This window comes from Muscardinus avellanarius, assembly GCF_963383645.1.
Source record: "Muscardinus avellanarius genome assembly, chromosome: 11".
NCBI lineage: Eukaryota > Metazoa > Chordata > Mammalia > Rodentia > Gliridae > Muscardinus > Muscardinus avellanarius.
The window spans coordinates 94,565,602-94,585,937 of NC_137797.1; the positions used below are offsets into that span (position 1 = coordinate 94,565,602).

At 50.5% G+C, this 20,336-nt stretch overlaps 1 protein-coding gene across 1 annotated transcript; it reads left to right on the plus strand.

The window, feature by feature from the left end:
- Positions 1-209: 209 nt before the first annotated feature.
- Positions 210-19,993, plus strand: WNT5B (Wnt family member 5B; the record flags this gene model as incomplete). Its single annotated transcript, XM_080705960.1, has 5 exons — positions 210-329; positions 1,410-1,546; positions 3,468-3,715; positions 9,301-9,593; positions 19,535-19,993. The coding sequence occupies exons 1-5, from the start codon at positions 279-281 to the stop codon at positions 19,991-19,993; spliced, it is 1,188 nt and encodes a 395-aa protein (XP_080562086.1). The 5' UTR covers positions 210-278.
- Between the last annotated feature and the right edge of the window lie 343 nt (positions 19,994-20,336).

The window sequence follows — 20,336 nt, forward strand, 5'->3', positions numbered from 1 at the left end:
ATCCTTTACGGCGTGGAGAGGTCGGTGTGGGCAGCTGTTGGTCTCAGGCCGCTCATTTCCGAGCTGGCTCTGCATGACAAAGGGGACTGCAAGGCTCCTCTTTGATCTGCCCTGGCCGGCCCCCACACACCTGCCTGTTGGTCTCCCCGCCCCATCGGAGACCTCAAGGAGAAAGACCAAAAGGGGGTGGGGGAAAGGCATAGTCCCAGCTCTCCTGGACCCTGCTCGGGCCACCTTCCTCTCTTGGTGGCCCCAGGACATAAGTATTTCCGAGGCTGATGACCAAAAGCACCTGCCGCCCCCTCCGGTGGCGCCTGGAGACCCGCGCGGTGAGACGGGGCGGGGGCGGCGGCCGCCTGGCGCGCTGGGAGAGAGGTGCGGAGGGTCCCGGAGCAGACTCCCAGGAGACGTGGGGTCCCGCCCCACAGGGAGCGGAGGGAGAGGCGGGAGGGGGCGCAGGGGGCGTGTTTTATCAGCTCGCTCTGGCTTCAGTTACTAAAGCGCTAGGCAGATGTGGGGACCTCTGGTGCTCCGGCCGAGCGTGGTGGCTTTGGGAAGATGTCCTCGGCCTAGACATCATATCAGATGCTCATGTGTCCCGGGGTGGCCTCTCTGCGCGAGAGGGTACCAGGCCGCCAAGGATGCGCGACCCCAGACTCCCAGAAACCTTTTGCGCTGTTGGCTGCGCTGCTTAGAGACGCTGACTTGAGAAAGTGAAGTCCTCCTTGTTCTTGGGAGGCTGAGACAGAAGGATGCAAGTCCGAGGTCAGCCTGCGGCAACTTTAGAGATCCTGTTTCAAAATAATAAAAAAAGAAAGAAAGAAAAAGGGCTGGGTATGTAACCGAAGGAAGGAAGGGAGGGAGAAGTCTTCCCTCTTCTCCCTGCAGTTATTCCTTAAGGATAAACAAGAGTTGGGATTTGGAAAACTTGTTTGGAGGAAGAAGGGTACAGATTGAAGACTCCTATTTGGGTTTAGGGAAATCCAGTTCACCAGTTTTGTATGTTTGTTAAAATCCCTACCCCCCCCCCAAAAAAAAAAAGACTGATGGTAAGAAAAGTCAGTCTCTGGACTGGAGAGGTAAAAAAAAAAAAAAAAATGAGGCTGGATGGTCCTCATTTCTCAGGATGTCCTAGAAGGGCAGGTGTGCTTCACAGCAAAGCAACTTCCTACACACCACACTATGTTACACCTTCGTTTCCATCCCCCTTTCCCGGTTCCGTTTATTTCCTTTGGAGTTAGGACCTGAATGGGGTTCCCACGGCTCCCGGCAAGAGAGGTGGAGGTTGTCAGGGGCTGAGTTGCTGTGGGAGCAGAACTTGACTCAGGCCCACCCAGAGCCCAGCCCGGGCTTTCCTGGCCTGCCCCTCCCTCCTGGTCTGCGCACTCATTCTCCCCTGGTTTCTCTAGGGAGCCCCGCTTTGGAAGCTGTTGGTCCCAGGGCACTGGGGCGGGCTGAGGCCCACCATGCCCAGCCTGCTGCTGCTGTTCACCACGGCTCTGCTCACCAGCTGGGCCCAGCTGCTGACTGACGCCAACTCCTGGTGGTGAGTGAGGGGCTTCGGGACTACTCTGCACGCCACAGCTCCTTTGGTGATGGAGGTGTGGAGGGAGGGCACCCTGGTCATACTTTTATCCAGAGGAATGGGAAGGGCCTTTTGTTAAGATTTCCTTTTCCCTCTCCAGCCCCCAGAGGTGAGGGTTCCCTGAAGATACAGGATTGGTTCTTTTGGGTTTTTTTTCCTCTGATCCTATCTACCATCCTTTTTCCTGGACCCTCCCCCATCCCCATGAATTGTTAAAAATAGCTCTTTTAAGCCTGGCGTGGTGATGCAGGCTTGTAATCCCAGCGTTCAGCATTCGGGAGGCTGAGCCCAGAGGATCAGGGTTCTTGGACAGCATCAGCTACTTAGTGAGGCCCTCTGAAACTTAGTGAGACCCTGTTTCATAATAAAAATACAAAATAGGACAGGGGGTGTAGCTCAGAGGTCGAATGCCCCTGGGTTCCATCCCCAGACTCACACACACACACACCAAAAAAAAAATAGCTTTTTTATTGTTATTTGGGTTAATTAACTATTGATAATAGTATGCATAAGGCCCTGGGTTCAATCTCCAGCTCTGAAAGAAAAGAGAAGAAAAGAAAAGAAAAATCCTATGAAGCTGGGCACAGTTGCACCTGCCTGTGCTCCCAGTTCCTCAGGAGGCTGAGGCAGGAAGATTGCTTTGGCCCAGGCATTCAAGGCCAGCCTGGGTCACACTGAGACCTTCATCTCAGAAAATATATACGTATTGATATCTGTTTTCACCCGCAGAGGCAGAGAGGGCAGAATTTCTGTTTCATCCAGATGGGGGTCTGCAGGAACACGTGTGGCTTCTTGTTTTAGGGCCACTGTCACTGCCAAGTCAGCACAGCAGTGTGATGGCGAATCCTTATTTTACATGGTCTGTGCCCTGTGCAGATGTTTATGCAGATGGTGAATCTGCATAAACATCTCTAACCTAAAACTTTTTATGTCTGTTTGATGATGAACAGGAGGATTCCAGAACTGATGGGCAGTGGGTTGGGGGATGTGTGGGGTAAAATATGGAAGTGAAGATGTATAGAATATATTATGCTGTGTGCAGACTAGATTCTATTGCATTTATTTAGTAGTAAGGATTGAAACCGGGTGCAGTCTATCCCTGACTTTTTTCTTTCTTTCTTTCTTTCTTTTTCTTTCTTTCTTTCTTTCTTCTTTGGCGGTCCTGGGGATGGAACCCAGGAGTATTTATTGTACCTCCGAGCTACACCCCCAGCCCTATTTTTTTGTCTTTTTATTTTTTTGAAACAAGGCCTCACTAAGTAGCTGAGGCTGTCCGTGGTCTCTGCCTCCCAAATGCTGGGATTGCAAGCGTACACCGCTATAACCGGCTTCTTCCTTTTTTTTGAAGCAAGGGCTCACCAAGTTTCTGAGTCTGGCCTCAAACTTGTGATCCTCCTGTGTCAGCCTCCCATGCTGATTTCTATTTTAAAGGCATAAGGAAAGTTCCATTTCGGGGAGTTGGTCACTCTCCCTCCTATCACCTGCTCTTGGGCCAAACTGAACTAGTCATTTCTACTCCTTGGACAAGACTTATGCTGACATTTGGTTCTTCTTGCCCTGTGCCTCGAAAGAATAGCTACCCTGCCCCCACACCTTCTTCTAAGACCAGTTCAAATTCCGGCTGGCTCCTTCTAAAGGCTTCTCCTGGTGGAAGAGCTTTGCCTGTCTGCAGGCCCCGCCCCCAGGCTCCTTGGATGAGGCATCGGGCAACGCATGCGCCATTGCTGCCTCACTTTCCCCTTGAAGGCATGTGGTCTCTTCTACTAAATTTTCCTTCCAAGTCGCCCAGGGCTTCGTACCAGCAAGCGTCCGAGGAGTGAGGGCGGCTGGGCACTGCGCAGGCTCAGCGCTCGCCTTCCCCCTTTCTGCGTTGCCGTTGTAGGTCCTTAGCTATGAACCCAGTGCAGAGACCAGAGATGTTTATCATCGGTGCTCAGCCCGTGTGCAGCCAGCTCCCCGGGCTCTCCCCCGGCCAGAGAAAGCTGTGCCAGCTGTACCAGGAACACATGGCCCACATCGGAGAAGGAGCCAAGACGGGTATTAAGGAGTGCCAGTACCAATTCCGGCAGAGGCGATGGAACTGCAGCACCGTGGACAACACCTCTGTCTTTGGCAGAGTCATGCAGATAGGTAAGAAGCCGCTGAAATCAGCCTGGGCCACGGGGAATGTGCTCTTCTTGCCTGAGCTCAATTAAGCCCTCCCAGGACTGGCACATGGAGACCCCAAATGGAAACCTCATTGGGTTCTTCCTAGGATTGGAAGCAGCGTGCAGATAATATATTCATGGCCCCGTAGCCTCTGCCCTCCAGCTTCACCTGGGCGGGCTGGATGGGACATCCCATCCTTGAGTTGACTTAGAGTGGGTTAGGAGACCCGCCTGCCACCGCCGCCTTTGTCTCTCCTGCAACAAGGGCCTCCTGTTAGCCTTTTGAGAGTTTTGGGTAGAGAACCCCAAATTCCAGCCTTGGATGTCTCTAGAATTTTTTCCTCTTCCACTTGGATCCTTGAAAGACAGATAGAAATGTTGGGTCAAATTTCCACATTGCTGATAGCTGTCATTAACCCAACCCAGACCCAGAGCAGGCTTTTTCATTTGAAGGTGTGTGTGTGTGTGTGTGTGTGTGTGTGTGTGTGTGTGTGTAAGTGGGGGATGGGAGCAGACTAAAGAAGAAAGAAGAGAGGGCCATTTCTTCTGGATTCCTGGCCCTTCCCCTCTCCCACTGCTGGTCTAGGATTCTTAAGCAACCCTATTGCTCAGATGGAGGTGTGATCTGAGGTCTAATTGTTTGAGGTCCCTTTAAAATGCAATCCTCCCCCTCCCTGCCTGGCAAGAAATTGAGAAATCCGGCCCTATTCTACTGGGTCTTATCCCCAGGGCCATAAAAAGGAAGGTGTTGGGGCCCTGTATTGGTCCCGTCTCACATTCTCCTAGGACCTCACATTCTCCCAGGACGGCTTCCCATCTGAAGGCCACATTCTGGGTTACCTGAGGCTGGGGCTTTCCCAAGGAATGTTTCTAGTACAGGTGTGTGCGTGGGGGGCTGGTGATTGCGATATCCTCCATCATGAAGGATGTGTGGAAGGCTCTCTTCCTCTTCCACTTACTCCAGACCTCTTTCCCCAGCCCATACGGAGAGGTAAAGAACCTGGAATGTGAATATTTATTTATTTATTCATTCAGTACTGGGGATGGAACCCAGGGGCATTCTACCTCTGAGCTACACCCCCAGCCTGATTTATTATTATTATTATTAATATTTTTGCGGGTCTGGGGATGGAACCCAGGGGCGATCAACCTCTGAGCTATACCCCCTGCCCTATTTTTTATTCTTTATTTTGATACCGGGTCTCACTGAGTTGCAGAGGGCCTCGCTAAGTAGCTGAGGCTGTCCGCGAACCACGATCCTCTGGTCTCAGCCTCCCAAATGCTGGGATTACAAATGTGTGCCACCACGCCTGGTTTCCAGCCTGATTTTTTTACTCTTTATTTTGAAACAGGGTCTCACTGAGTTGCAAAGAGCCTCACTAAGTAGCCGAGGCTGTCCACAAACCTGTGGTCCTCCTATCTCAGCCTCCCAAGTGCTGGGATTACAAGCGCGGGCCACCAGGCCTGGCTGTGTGTACTCTGAACCCTGCTGCTCTTCCTCTTCTTTGGGGATCTCCTCCAGGTGCAGAGCAGGACTGCGCAGGTATTCCTGGGACAGCGCTCGGGTCAGCTTCTGCAGAGGGTGCCCTTGGGGCTGAGTGGGATTGGCTCACAACATAGCCGTATCAGGTGACCCGCAGGTAGATGATTTTCACAGGGAATCCTGAAGGGCCTGACTCTGCTCTGAAAAGCCTGTCTGCTAAATGCAGTCGAAGAAACCAGACATATGTAGCTTGGGAAGAGAAGCACAAAAGGCATCTTACTTGTTTTCAAACACTGAGGAGCTGTCAAGAGGAAGAGGGATTCGACAGTGTCGCCGCAGCCAGCGGAAGTTATCAGGAGGCATATTTCGGTTTAGTAGAAAGAAAAACATTTTAGTGATTTGAGTCATTGAAAAAAGATGCAGTGAGATTCTCTGAGAGCCCAGCCAGCTCCTCTGAGGAGCACTGTGCAGGCATACCCTGGGGTTGGGCTCCAGGGTACACCTGCACAGTGCTAAGGAGCCTCAAAGGCTCCTCTCTGTTCTGGGGTGCTGGTTAGGGGCTGAGGCTCTGGTCTAGGTGCCTTCTCAGGGACGCAGCCCTCAAAGTGCAGCCCACTCTGAACCCCCAGGCCAGAGCCCTCCGACTCTACTTCAGCACCAGTTCAGATGTCAGTCCTGACGCTGGATCTAGAATGGGCTTCCTGCCATCCTTTGGGGGTTCATTTCCATTCCACAACTGACTAGAAGCCAATCTGTGGCTAACTGAGCAAAATGAACTCACTCAGGATGGTCTGGGTCACCGTGTGGTGCCGAGGTAATCAAGTCAGGCAGAAAGGCAGGCGCAGTGGTGCACACCTATAATCTCAGTACTTAGGGAGGCTGAGATAGGTTTGCTGCCCGCCTCGGCAATTTAGTGAGACCCTATTTCCAAATAAAAATAAAATTGTCTGGTGGTGTAGTTCAGAGGTAGAAACCCTCTGCATTCAATTCCTAGCAATCCAAAAAAAGAAGGAGGAGTTAGGAAAAGTGGGGTCCACTCCAGAGCTTTTAACTGATGGAGACCACCACCCCTCCACCTGCCGGGACTGGCCTGGGAATGTCTCCTGACCATGGAGCCGCAAGAGGGAGGAAAAGGGAAGCAGAGGTTCTGCATGATGTAGGCTCAGAGCAGGACTGAATCTGTTTCCTGCCAACAATCACTCCCTTCCCTCCACATCTCAGTCCACGTGAGTATTAGTTATCCTTTTAAGAGCTTCATGGAGATATAAACCACATAGTATACCATTTAATTTGGGGGGAGGATACTGGAGATTAAATGAGAGGTATTCTACCTCTGAGCCACATCCCAGCTCTATTTATTTATTTACCTTTTTGATACTGGGAATTGACTCCAGGGACATTTTGCCTTTGAGCTCATGCTGTTTTATTTTTTATTCTGAGTCAGTCTCACTAAGTCAGTGAGGCTGTCTTCAAACTTGGGATCCTCCTGTCTCAGCCTCCCAAGTACTGGGATTATAGGTATGTGTCACTATGCCCAGCCAGCCAGTTCGTGTGGCTGGGCATAGTGACACGTACCTATAATACCTTGCTGGGGATTAAGCCCAGGGGCATTCTACCTTCGAGCTACATCACAGCCCTGTTTTATTTTTATTTTTGAAACAGAGCCTCACTGCCGGGGTCCAGCCCTAGCAGAGTCGGGGTTTGTGTAAAGGTGAGGGGGGAAAACCGAGGCCGAAGAGAGAAGACGACACACGATCCAGATTCGATCTTCTCCATTTTATTCAGGATTTGTTACAGTTTTTATACTTTATTTTTTGGCAGAAAAGCAAGAGCATAGTCATACAAGCAGGATTTCCAAGGACAGTAAAAATTATTATTTTCTATAAAGTTTAGGGCAAGGGTGCTGGACATAGTATATTTTGTCTCACTTCACAAGGCTGTCTCAAACTTAATTGTATACAGTGGCTCTAACTAAGGTCAGCTTGAACTTAATATTTGGCCCAATATTTTTATCCTTGGGAAGATATCTTTGCCACCTGAGTCTCTCACAAGCCGTTCCCCATCAGTTTTAGTTATAAAGTTTATACATAAAATTCCAATTATACATATTAATCCAAATAATCCTAAAATATTTTTTTTGAAGAAAGAAATGCCAGACATACTTCATGGGGGACCTACACCGTTGCGGATCCCCTGATCGAGCTCTCAAGATCTGCATGAAATTGCTGTGGCACCTCACTACTTGCAGGGTGACACACGCCTATAATCCCAATACTTGGGAGGCTGAGACAGGAGGATCGCAGGTTCAAAGCAGCCTCAGCAACTTGGGCTCTTCAGCAACCTAGCATGAACCTTGTTTCACAAAAAAAAAAAAAAGGCTGTAGGTATACTTCGGAGGTAGAATGCCCCTGGGCTCAATTCCTAGCACTACACACACTACACACACACACACACACACACACACACACACAAAAGTATACCATGCACAAGGTATGCAACTGTCACCACTAATTCCAGAACACTGTCATCATCCCATAGATGTCCCTGTCCAGCCCCTAGCCCCCTCCCTAGGCAACCACTAATCTGCCTCTATGGATTTACCTAACCTGGATATTTCATATAAATAGAAACACACAACACGCAGCCTTGACTGACTGGCTTCTTTCACTTGGGATAATGATGTAAAGCTTCATACATGTTGTAACATGTGTCAGTTCTTTATTCCTTTTATGACCGAATACTATTCTATTATATGGCTAATACCACAGTTTGTGTATCCACTCATCCATTGATGGACAGTGGGTTGTTTCTACTTTTCGCCTATTACGAATGATGCTGCAGTGAGCATTCATGGGTAAGGCTTTGTGTGTTTTCATGTCCCATGGTATATTCCTAGGAGAGGGGTTCCTGGGTCATACTCTACTTTTAACCTTTTGAGGAACTGCCATACTGTTTAGCAAGCAGCTATAGCATTGAACGTTCCCATCATCAACTACACAGGAGGGTTCCATATCCATACCAAATCATTATTACCTGCCTTTTTTATTGTGATGGCCATCCTAGTGGTATCTTTTTTTGACTTTGAGGTGCATTTCCCAGGAAGCTGAATATTATTTCTTATAAATGTTTTCATCTGCCGGGCATGGTGGCGCATGCTTATAATCCTTGCATTCGGGAGGCTGAGACAGGAGGATCTCCGTGTGAGGACAGCCTCAGCTACTTAGTGAGGCCCTTTGCAACTCAGTGAGACCCTGTTTCAAAATAAGGAATAAAAAGTAGAGCTGAGGGTGTAGCTCAGAGATAAAATGCCCCTGGGTTCCATCCCCAGTACCGCAAAATAAATACATACATACATGTTTTCGTTGAAGTCGAATATATGTCATGAGTTTTTTAAAGTGATTTGCTATTGCAATAAGAAGGAACATGGTTGGGATTTTCTCTTGGACAGTGGTCTGGATATTTAGAGGGACCATGCTTAGAGCCTGAGATCATAGATACCGTCGTGTGGCTCCCCGGTGTGCTCGAGTTAGGAGGCAGTATGGCTTCTGTGGAAGAGAGAGGGAGACAGCCTGGGTTATCCTGGACTTTGTAATTCTCCTTCACTTTGCGTTCCTGGTCTCTGCAGTATCTAGCTAGATAATGGTAGTGATAAAGAAGACAGACCTGTCCCTCCTAGAGAGGTCGCATCTGTGAGGGAGAAATGTTTGCTAGGGCGCAGATTCCTGCTCCTGATACCAGGGCTCTGTTGAGGCGCGTGTGGTCCCTTGTTCCTGGAAGTCCTTCTCCCTACTTCCGTCTCCCTCCCAGGGACCTACAGCTCCTGTAAACATCTCTGCAGTGTGTAGGAGCTTAGCCAGGCCTGGAAGGATTCATTGATTCAGAACTGGGGCCGAGAGGCAGGGCTTTAAAAAAAGAGGCAAATGTCAGCCCATTAAAAAAAAAAAAATTTCTCACCATCAGAGCCATCAGAAGGTAAGGTGATTTGCCAAAAACTGTTCCCCACCCCCACAGAGGCTGAGGTGGACAGGCCCGGAGGCAGAGGGAAGGGGCCACCTCCTTCCTCAGCCCTCTTGTCCCCCTCACAGGCAGCCGGGAGACCGCCTTCACCTACGCCGTGAGCGCCGCAGGGGTGGTGAATGCCATCAGCCGGGCTTGTCGCGAGGGCGAGCTTTCCACCTGTGGCTGCAGCCGGGCAGCGCGGCCCAAGGACCTCCCCCGGGACTGGCTGTGGGGTGGCTGCGGGGACAACGTGGAGTACGGCTACCGCTTTGCTAAGGAGTTTGTGGATGCCCGGGAGCGGGAGAAGAACTTTGCCAAGGGATCCGAGGAGCAGGGCCGCGTGCTCATGAACCTGCAGAACAACGAGGCCGGCCGCAGGGTAAGACGAGCCTCTGCCCCCGCCCCGCCCCCAACACACACCCGGGCCTGCGCCGGGGAGGCGGCCAGCCCCACCGCTGAGGAATAACCCCGGCGGCTGACCCAGATACCCACGCTACTGAGCTAATTCCTGTCCGATCGCTGCATCCACCATGGGCGCATTCAGTTGTCACTTTGCGTTTTTCTTTTTCTTTTTTGTAATTTGGTGGTACAGGGATGGAAGCCAGGAGCACTCGACTTCCAAGCTGCACCCCCAGCCCTGATTTCATTTTTATTTGGAAACAGAGTCTAAGTTGCAGAGTCTCAGAAGTCTCCAAGGCTGTCCTAGCACCTGTGACCCTCCGGTCTCAGCCTCCCAAGTACTGGGATTGCAGGCATGCGCCACCACGCCGGGCTGTTGGTTGGTTTTTTTGATTTTTAGTGGGTCTGGGGATGGAACCCAGGGGCATTCGACTTCCAAGCTATATCCTCTGCCCTATTTTTTTTTTTAATTCTTTATTTTGAAACAGGGTCTCACTAAGATGCACAGGGCCTCACTGAGTAGCTGAGGCTGTCCACAAACCCTGATCCTCTGGTGTCAGCTTCCTGAATGCTGGGATTACAAGTGTGCGCCACCACGCCCTGCTGTTGGTTGTTTTTTGAGATGGGATCTCACAAGGTTGCCCAGGCTGGTCTCCAGCTCCTGGGCTCAATCCTCTTGCTTCAGCCTTCTGAGTAGCTAGGGCTACAGGCTTGTGCCACCTTGCCTGGCTCCCAGATGTCACTTTTGGAACCCTGTTTACCACTTCCCAGGACATCTGCTCCTGTAGGACTTAGGTGCAGTGCTCAGCATTCCAGGAGAGTGGGGCTCTAGTCTTGACCTGCCCTCTTGTGGGACAGATAAGACTGTGGGAGGCTAATCCAGTAGAGAATCCCCTGGCCATGGATTTATGATTTGTTAAAGGCTCAGGTAGACCAGAGCTGACTTTTAAGAGCTGCTATCACACATATCCAGAGCCCCAGTCATTGGAGTGCTGATGGCAAACACCTTCTCTGCTGGGAGGGTTTTTGTTTGAGCAAGAGGGGCTGGGGATTTGACTCTGGAGCACTCCACCACTGAGCTGCATGCCGAGTTCATTTTATTATTGTGTGTGTGGGAGGGTGCACTCGGGATTGCACTCAGGGGCATTCACCTCTGAGCTATACCCCTAGCATGATTATATTTTATTTTTTTGCGGGTCTGGGGATAGAACCCAGGGGCATTTGACCTCCAAGCTACACCTCCTGCCCTGTTTTTTGTTTTGTTTTTGTTTTTTATTTGTTTATTTTTTTTGGTGGTACTGGGGTTCTTGGAAACCCTTCTACCTCTGGGCTACACTCCCAGACCTTTTTTTTTTTTTTTGAAACAGGGTCTCTTAAGCCAGCAAGGCTGGCTTAGAACCAGCATGATCCTCCTGTCTCCGCCTCCCAAGCACGGGGATTACAAGCATGCACCACTACGCCCGGCTATTTTATACTTTTTTATTTGGAACCAAGGTCTCTTAAGCCAGCACGGCTGGCTTCAAACCTGCGCAATCCTCCTGTCTCTGCCTCCCAAGCATGGGGATTACAAGCATGCACCACCACGCCCGGCTCCTGCCCTGTTTTTTATTCTTTATTTTGAATAAAGAATATGGGTCTCACCAAGTTGTGGAGGGCCTCACTAAGTAGTCCGTGAACTGTGATCTTCCGTTCTCAGCCTCCCAAATGCTGGGATTATGAGCACGCGCCTGCGCCACTACACCCGGCTTCTGATTTTATTTTTGATGTTGAAACAAGGTTTTGCTAAGTTGCCAAGGCTGGCCTCAAACCTGCAATCCTCTTCTCTCAGCCTCTCAAGCGCTGGGGTTACAAGCGTGCGCCACCACACCTGGCCCCCAGCCCTATTTTTTAATTTTTTACTTTGAAATGGCCTCTCACTAAGTTGCAGAAGGCCTTACTATAAATTGCTGAGGCTGGCCAGGAACCTGCAATCCTCCTGTCTCTGACTCCCAAAAGCTAGGATTACTTAGGTGCACTACTGTTCCTTGCTCCCAGGTCTTTCTATTTTAGTTTGAGACAGAGTCTCACCAAGTTGCCCAGACTGGCCATAAACCTGCAATCCTCCTGCTTCAGTCTCCCTAGTCTCTGGGATTATAGGTGTGCAGTACTGTGCCTGGCTTATTCTAGGAGTTTTTCTACATATGTGGAAGTGTGCAAAGATAACCGTTTCTGTAAGGCTTAAGGAAACAGTCACAAATTTCATACCAGATGTGGCTTTATGAGAAAGCCTCAGTTCCCGTAGAAGCTAAACCCCAGTTTGGGGAGCCGGGCTTCTGGCAGGTGCAGAGTGTGGCTGTGCAGCTGCCTTTGCGGGGTGCTGAGCCTGTGCTCCTTCCTCCCGAGGACCCCGCTCTGATCACACATCTGGCCCCGCCCCGGCCTACCTCTGCCCGGGAAGCCTGAGGGCCCGCCCCGCGGGAAGCTCTGCCTGCAGCTGGCTCAGCGTGGCGGTGTTGACAGGAAGTGGAAGCGAGGATGTGGTGTCCATCCTTCCCCTTGGGTCGGTCTGAGCTCTGAGTGCTGGTACAGAGCCCTTGCGAAACAACACCACACAGACTTCTTCCTCAGGTGTTGTCCTCACTGAGGTCAGTTTCAAGCCAGCTGGCCTTGGGTCCCCGGCCAGGTGCTGTAGCAAGACCCAAGACAGACTAAAAATGAGAACAGCAATTTCCTGAGAAGAAATAAGGTCAGAAGTATAATGTCGGCTTACTGGCAATTCAGTGACAGGATGCAGATACAGTTCTCAAAATACCTTTATGTACAGTCAGGCGTGGTGGCGCACACTTGTAATCCCCGCGCTTGGGAGGCGGAGACAGGAGGATCGCGCAGGTTCAAAGCCAGCCTCAGCTACTTAGTGAGGCTCTCAGCAACTTAGTGAGACCCTGTTTCCAAATAAACTATTAAAAAAGGTCTGGGAGTATAGCCCAGAGGTAGAAAAGCCCCTGGGCTCCACCTCCAGTATCTCTCTCTCTCTCTCTCTCTCTCTCTCTCTCTCTCTCACACACACACACACACACACACACACACAATGCCTTTATGTATCACAAGTTTAAAACAGGAGGCTGAGACGGGAAGATCACAGGTTCAAGAACAGCCTCAGCAAGTAGTAGGACTCTCATCAACCTAGTGAGGCCCTGTTTAAAAAAAAAAAAAAAAAAGGCCTGGGGATGTAGCTGAGCAGTAGAATGGCCCAAGTTCAATCCCCAGTAACTACACACACAAAAAAAGAAAAACCATCGACCCATGTTTTACAGGAGCACCTATCAAGTAAATTGAATTGGGTGTGTCTTTTATGTGAGTTGAGATCTTGTACTAGTGGCTCCAGAGGACTTGGTACCCCTCCGTAGACTTAGCATCACCTGTAGTGTGATGTCAAGTAGAAAGTAGACATTGTCAGGTCCAGTGGTGCACATCTGCAATCCCAGTACTTGGGGAGCTAAGGCAGGAGATTTGCAGGTTTGGGGCCAGCCCACAGTAACAAGGGCATGCATTTTTATAATCCTAATCCTTGGGAGTTGGAGACAGGGGGATCACAGGTTTGAGGCCAGCCTCAGCAACCTAGTGAGATCCTGTTTCAAAACAAAACAAAAGGGTTTGGGTTGTAGCTCAGAGGTAGAACACCCCTGGGTTCAATCTCTAATACCACAAAAGGGGAAAAAGAAGGGTAAAAAAACACACAACAAAGAGAAAAGAAAAAAAGAAATGAATTCGATTTGGTTTTGTACCCCGGGTCTTCCCTGCACACCCTACCCATACCCAGGGGCTGGTTCTGTTAGTGACGGTGGGATGTTAGTCTGAGGGGAGGCTGGGCCATCTGGTTGAGGCTCTGATCTGCAGTTAGGGTCTAAACCAGAGCAGAGAGGCTGGAGCTACCCTTGATGACTTCCACTCTGGGCATCTCTGGAGTGTGCTCTCTCCAGGCCTCCTCTCTGCATGGAAGTCCATCTGGGTGTCAAACTTGAGCAGAGAGTGACCAGTGAGATGGGGGAAGATATACCTTCTGAGAGCCCGATTTCCATCCATTCTTTAGATCCTAGCTGGGTGCTATGGCCCACCTGTAACCCCAGCATTCAAGAGGCTGAGCAGGAGGACAGCTTGAGCCCAGGAGTTCAAGGGTCAACACAGAGGGATGCTCTCAAAATCAAAATAAAATAAAGCATAAGAGATCCTAGCTTAGCCGGACATGATTGTGCATGCCTGTAATCCCAGTACTTAGAAGGCTGAGACAGAAGGATCACAGATTCAAGGACAGCCTCAGCAACATAATGAGACTCTCAGCAACCTAGTGAGACCCTGTTTCAAGAAATGGAAAATAAGAGCTGGGCGTGGTGGCGCACGCTTGCAATCCCAGCATTCGGGAGGCTGAGATAGGAGGATCCCGGTTCACAGACAGCCTCAGCTACTTGGTGAGGCCCTTTGCAACTCAGTGAGACCCTGTTTCAAAGTAAAGAATAAAAAATAGGACTGGGGGTGTAGCTGGGGTTCCAGCCCCAGCCCCACAAAAGGAAAAAAGAAAAAGAAAAAAAAGGGCTCAATGTGTATGTAATTTGGAGGTAGAATGACCCTGGGTTCAATCCTTGGTAAGATGGTAAGAGAGAGAGAGAGAGAGAGAGAGAGAGAGAGAGAGAGAGACAGACACACACTATGAATAAAAGATAAAAGGTCCCTAGCTCAAATGCATTTCCCCATAGCGCCTCTTGCATCTGAACTTCAAGGGATCCTTTTACACAGTTCTTGGTATTTCTCCACTACTTTTATCTTGTCAAGGACAGGGATGGTCTATGGCCTTCACAGGTAAGCACATGCAGCTATGCAGAGTTCCCACAGGGCCTGCTGGTGAGAGGTCAGATTCGGGGAGCTGCCGTCTGCTCTGAGCCCCGCCTGGGACTGTGGCCAGGCCTGTGTCCTCATCTGAGGCCCTGGAGGGCAGGGGGAGACAGGAGCCCTTCCTGCGCAGTCTTGACCCCGCTCCTGCTGGCTCTGGGCTTTATTGCCCTGTTGCTTGTTTGTTTGCACTGGGCCCTTCTCCTGGGCATCTGCCACACCGCCTTCCCGGCTTCCTGTCTGCCTCCCAGGCCTGGCCCTTTCTCTGTCTCCACCCCTCTTCCACAGCCCTTCACCTCTCCCTTCGCCTCTGTCTGCTTCAGGTTGGGAATTCTCATCCCCGTCTACTTTTTAATCCTCTCTCCAGGGAACAGGCCTGCACCATAAATCATCATCTGGGGCTGCAGGCAGTCACCTCCCAGCTCTTCACACCTACACAGACCCTTCCCAGGAAGGGCTGAGTGGTGGTTGGGACTGAAAAATACCCTGGACTAGTGTTTTATGACCAGATTAAAAAAACAAAACAGATTATCTAGGATCTGACATTTGACCGCAGAATAAATCCAGAGAGTAAATACTTTACCAGAAGTTTCTCTTGGCTTTTAAGAGCCTCCGGTAGCTCCTTAGACACTGACGGCAAGACCAGGGGCTTGCAACTGCTTGGTCACTCAAGGGTTTCTAAGCATTTTCCAGATAAAAGCTTTGTGGCTAATCTTCATGACATTCCTGTCAGACGCCCAGTTCGTCACACCATTAGACAGACAGATTCGGGAAAGGAGCTAGACAGGGCATGGCCGAGGGAAGATGTAAAGTTAAAAGGTTTTTAAAAAAGCCAGGCGTGGTGGCGCACGCTTGTAATTCCAGCATTCGGGAGGCTGAGACTGAAGGACTGCGGTTCGCGGACAGCCTCAGCTACTTAGTGAGGCCCTCTGCAACTCAGTGAGACCCGGTTTTAAAATAAAGAATAAAAAATTGGGCAGGGGGTGTAGTTCGGAGGTTGAATGCCTCTGGGTTCCATCCCAAGAAAGAAAAGAAAGAAAAAGAAAGGAAGGAAGGAAGGAAGGAAGGAAAAAAAAATAGGGCAAGGGGTGTAGCTCGGAAGTCGAATGCCCCTCGGTTCCATCCCCAGACCTGCAAAAAACAAAAAAAATTTAAAAAGAATTTTGTTATTGTTATTATTATTAGGTGGTACTGGAGATTAAACCCAGAAGTATTCTACCTCTGAGCTATACTCCTAGCCTCTTTTTTTTTTTTTTTTTTTTTTTTTTTTTTGCGGGTCTGGGGCTGGAACCGAGGGGCATTCGACTTCCGAGCTACACCGCCTGCCCTATTTTTTATTCATTTTGAAACAGGGCCTCACTAAGTTGGCTCTATTTTTTTTTTTAAAGACGGTCTCAGATGGCCTTGAACCTGCAGCCCACTTTTCTCAGCATCCCAAGTTGTCGGTTGTGGGATTTTAGATCTGTACCACCACACCTGGCTTGTTATTGTTTTCATAATTAGTATTAGCTTTACTATTAGTACTGTGGTGCTAGATCAGAACCCAGAACCTCATTCCAACTGGGCAAGCACTTTAGCGCAGAGCTACATGCCCCTGTTCCCATGTTTTTTTTTTTTACTATTTTGTCAGTAAGCAGGAAGGACCCAAAATTGAAGTGTTGGAGCTTATAGATGTGATCAACAGTAAAGCAGGGAGCCAGCGTGGTGGCCACGCTTGTAATCCCAGCGTTTGGGAGGCTGAGACCGGAGGATCGCGGTTCGCGGACAGCCTCAGATACTTAGCGAGGTCCTCTGCAACTCAGTGAGACCCTGTTTCAAAATAAAGAATAAAAAATAGGGCTGGGGGTGTATGTATCTGAGAGGTAGAATATCCCTGGGTTCTATCCCCAGTTCTGAAAAAAAAAAAAAAAAACAGGGAAAAAAAATCCCACAAATATTACAACCCCCGAAACATCTTGAAGTAGAAGAAGGTTGGGACAAGTGTCAGTAGGGAAGGGCTGGGTCTTCTTGCTCTCAGGTTTGCTATGCTGGGTGATGCTGGCGGGGGGAAGCGCTTCTTCCAGCCTGCTTTCCAGCATCCCTACACTGGGCTTCCGGTCCTTAACCCCCAAGTCTGGCTTTGACTCTCCTCCCGCAGGCTCCGAGTGTTGGCTCCATCCGAGGTGCCCACCGCCCTCCTCCAGGTGCTCAGTGGCAAGGTGCACAGCTTTAGACCCTTGGTGCTTCCTCCTCCCTGCCCTGTGGATGCCTGCCATCCCTCTCTAAGCCAAGGACCATTTCCAGGGAAATGTCAGAGAGCAGTTCAGACCTGGGGACTTGGGGCCAGAAGGCTAATTGCAGGTCCTGTCTTTGAAGCTCTTATTAGGACGGGGCGTCAGTTCCTTTGTGCCGTGGGCTGGAGCTGCCAAGCCCAGTGCTACTGCCTTTAGCCTTGGGAAGGAGCTTCCTTCCTTCCTTCCCCACCCTAAGCCGCCTTTAAGCCTCAAGATGGAGTGCAGATGTGACTGCTATCCTGGGTTCCTCCTGGGTGGCCTTGGACACGTTATTGACACTCCTGGAGGTTCAGTTTCTCCACCATAAAATAGAGGGACTAATTCCCCACCGGGAAAAAAGGAGGAGGAAGAGGAGGAGGAAGGAAAGGAGGGAGGGAGGGAGGGAAAAGATCAGGAAGAGTTTTGACAATAGTCCTGTGGGCTGGTGATGGTTACACTATTTTTTTTTTTTTTTTTTTTTTTTGCGGGTCTGGGGATGGCACCCAGGGCACCTCTGAGCTACACCCCCTCCCCTATTTTTTTATTCTTTATTTTGAAACCGGGTCTCACTGAGTTGCAGAGGGTCTCACTAAGTAGCTGAGGCTGTCCGCGAACCGTGATCCTCCTGTCTCAGCCTCCCGAATGCTGGGATTACAAGCGTGCGCCACCACGCCTGGCTGGTTACACTATTTCTTGCACCTGCAGTGATCTCTGCTTAGCTCTGAGTAAAGACACAATCTGGGAACTCTTTTGAAAAATGAATCCTGACTCAGTTGCTGACAATAGCTGCGGCCTAAGAAAATGTCCGGAGGCAATCGTGCATTTTTATCCTGCCATCTGCACTCTGGGCCCGCTGCCAGGGTTATTTGACACAATGCTTTCATTGAAAAGCATTTTGTAAGCAACTTTCTGGCCTACTCTTGCTTTTAAATATCGATTTGGGATAACTCAAGTTCAAATCCATCCCCACAAAGCCGGGCATGGCCACACACCTGTATTCCCAGTACCTGAGAGGCTGAGAAAGAAGGATTACAGATTTGAGGCCAGTTTTATCGAGACCTTGTTTCAAAAACAAAAACAAAAAAAGCCCGGTGTGGTGGTGGGTATGGTGGTGAATGCTTATAATCCCAGCATTTGGGAGGCTAAGACAGGAGGATCACGGTTCACGGACAGCCTCAGCTACTACTGAGTGAGCCCATTGCAACTCAGAGAGACCCTGTTTCAAAATAAAGAATAAAAAATAGGACTGGGTGTGTAGCTCAAATGTAGGATGCCCCTGGGTTCCATCCCTAGAACCGCAAAAAAAAAAAAAAGTAAAAAGAGGAAAAGAAAAGAAATATGGTGGTTTGTGGGAGGCTCCTGATGACCATGGAGTTGGTAACCAAATAGCAACATAAGAAAAAGGACCATTCAGCCGGGTGTGGTGGCGCACGCTTGTAATCCCAGCGTTTGGGAGGCTGAGACAAGGAGGATCACACAGGTTCAAAGCCAGCCTCAGCTACTTAGTGAGGCTCTCAGCAACTTAGTGAGACCCTGTTTCCAAATAAAGTATAAAAAAGGTCTGGGAGTGTAGCCGGGAGGTAGAAAGCCTCTGGGTTCCACCCCCAGTACCACCAAAAAAAAAAAAAAAAAAAAAGGACCATTCAATTCTTGGGGATTTGGTGGGATCAGGGAGCCAGGGCCAGGTTTCTATTACAGGGCTTGTGAAAAGTCTAGATTCTTTGTTGTCTGACCTGTACTCCAGATTGTGCTAAAGCCGGACACATTCTTTTTTAGTGGTACTGGGGATGGAACCCAGGGGCATTCTACCTCTGAGCAACACCCCCAGCCTTAGTTCATTCTTCATTTTGAAACTGGGTCTCGCTAAGTTGCTGAGAGCCTCCCCAAATTGCTGAAGCTGGCTTCAAACCTCCAACCCTCCTGCCTTAGCCTCCCAAGTACTGGGATTACAGGCATGCGCCAAGCCTGGTTTACTTCTTTCTTTGAGACTTTGATCAAGATGGAAATTTTTATCAAAATTACAGGCTCACGCCTGTAATCTCAACACTCAGGAGGTTGAGTCAAAAGGTTTCTTGGGCTCAGAAGTCCAAGGCCAGCCTGGAAAACATAGCAAGGCTCATCTCAAAAAGAAAAAAAAAAAAAAAGCCATCGTGGCGTTCCATGGATCTGGGTCTGCTTTGGAAAGCTGTCTACCTCCTGGGAGCTCTCTGTGGCCTAGACCTGCCACTGCCCTAGCAGCGGCCTCCTCCTCTTTCCTCTCCCCCTCCTCCTCTCCCTTCTCCTCTTTCTTTTCCTCCTTCTCTTCCCCCTCCTCCTCTTCCCCTTCCCTCCTCCCCCTCTCCTCCTCTCCTCCTCCTCCTCCTCTTCTTCCCCCTCCTCCTCCCTTTCCCTCCTTGTCCTCCTCTCCCCTCCTCCTCCTCCTCCTCCTCTTTCTCTTCTTCCCCTTCCTCCTCCTCTTCTTCCTCTTCCTCCCCTCCCCTCCTCCTCTCATCCGCCTCTCCTCCCTTCCTCCTCCTCCCCCTCCTCCTCCCCCTCCTCCCCTTCCTCTCCCCTCCCCCTCCTCCTTTTCTTTCTCTTCCTCCCTTCCCCTCCTCCTCTCTTCCTCTCCTCCCTTCCTCCTTCTCCCCTTCCTCCCCTTCCTCCCCCTCCTCCCCTCCTCCTCCTCCCTTCCCTCCTTCTCCTCCCTTCCTTCCTCCTCCTTTTCTTCCTCCTTCTCCCTTCCTCCTCCTCCCCCTCCTTCCCTTCCTCCCCCTCCTCCCACCCCTCCTCCTCCTCCTGCTCACGGGCTTCTGTCTCCTCTCCTCAGGCCGTGTATAAGATGGCCGACGTGGCCTGCAAATGCCACGGCGTCTCGGGGTCCTGCAGCCTCAAGACCTGCTGGCTGCAGCTGGCGGAGTTCCGCAAGGTGGGGGACCAGCTGAAGGAGAAGTACGACAGCGCGGCGGCCATGCGCATCACCCGCAGGGGCCGGCTGGAGCTGGTCAACAGCCGCTTCAACGCGCCCACCGCGGAGGACCTGGTCTACGTGGACCCGAGCCCCGACTACTGCGTGCGCAACGAGAGCACGGGCTCGCTGGGCACGCGGGGCCGCCTGTGCGACAAGGCGTCGGAGGGCATGGGCGGCTGCGAGCTGCTGTGCTGCGGCCGCGGCTACGACCAGTTCAAGAGCGTGCGGGTGGAGCGCTGCCACTGCAGGTTCCACTGGTGCTGCTACGTCAAGTGCCGCAAGTGCGCCCAGGTCGTGGACCAGTACGTGTGTAAATAGCCGGGCGGCCGCACAGAGTCTATTGCAGAAGTCTATCGAAATATATTTTATATTTGTATAAGTAAAGGGATGGCTGATAAGAAATTAAAAGGAGGAAACGGGAAGGAAACACTTATTTAAAAGACGCTGGCGATCTCTGAGGACTGGGCTTGGCTGGTTCTTCCTCCCCGTGGGAGGGAGAAGGGGATCCTGCGCTCCGCCTGGTGAGATGTGGACATTTTTTTTTTAATTCTTCTTTTTGAGGCAGGGTCTCCCTAAATTGCAGAGGGCCTCACTAAGTCGCTGAGGCTGGCCGCGAACCCGCGGTCCTCCTGTCTCAGCCTCCCAAATGCCGGGATCACGG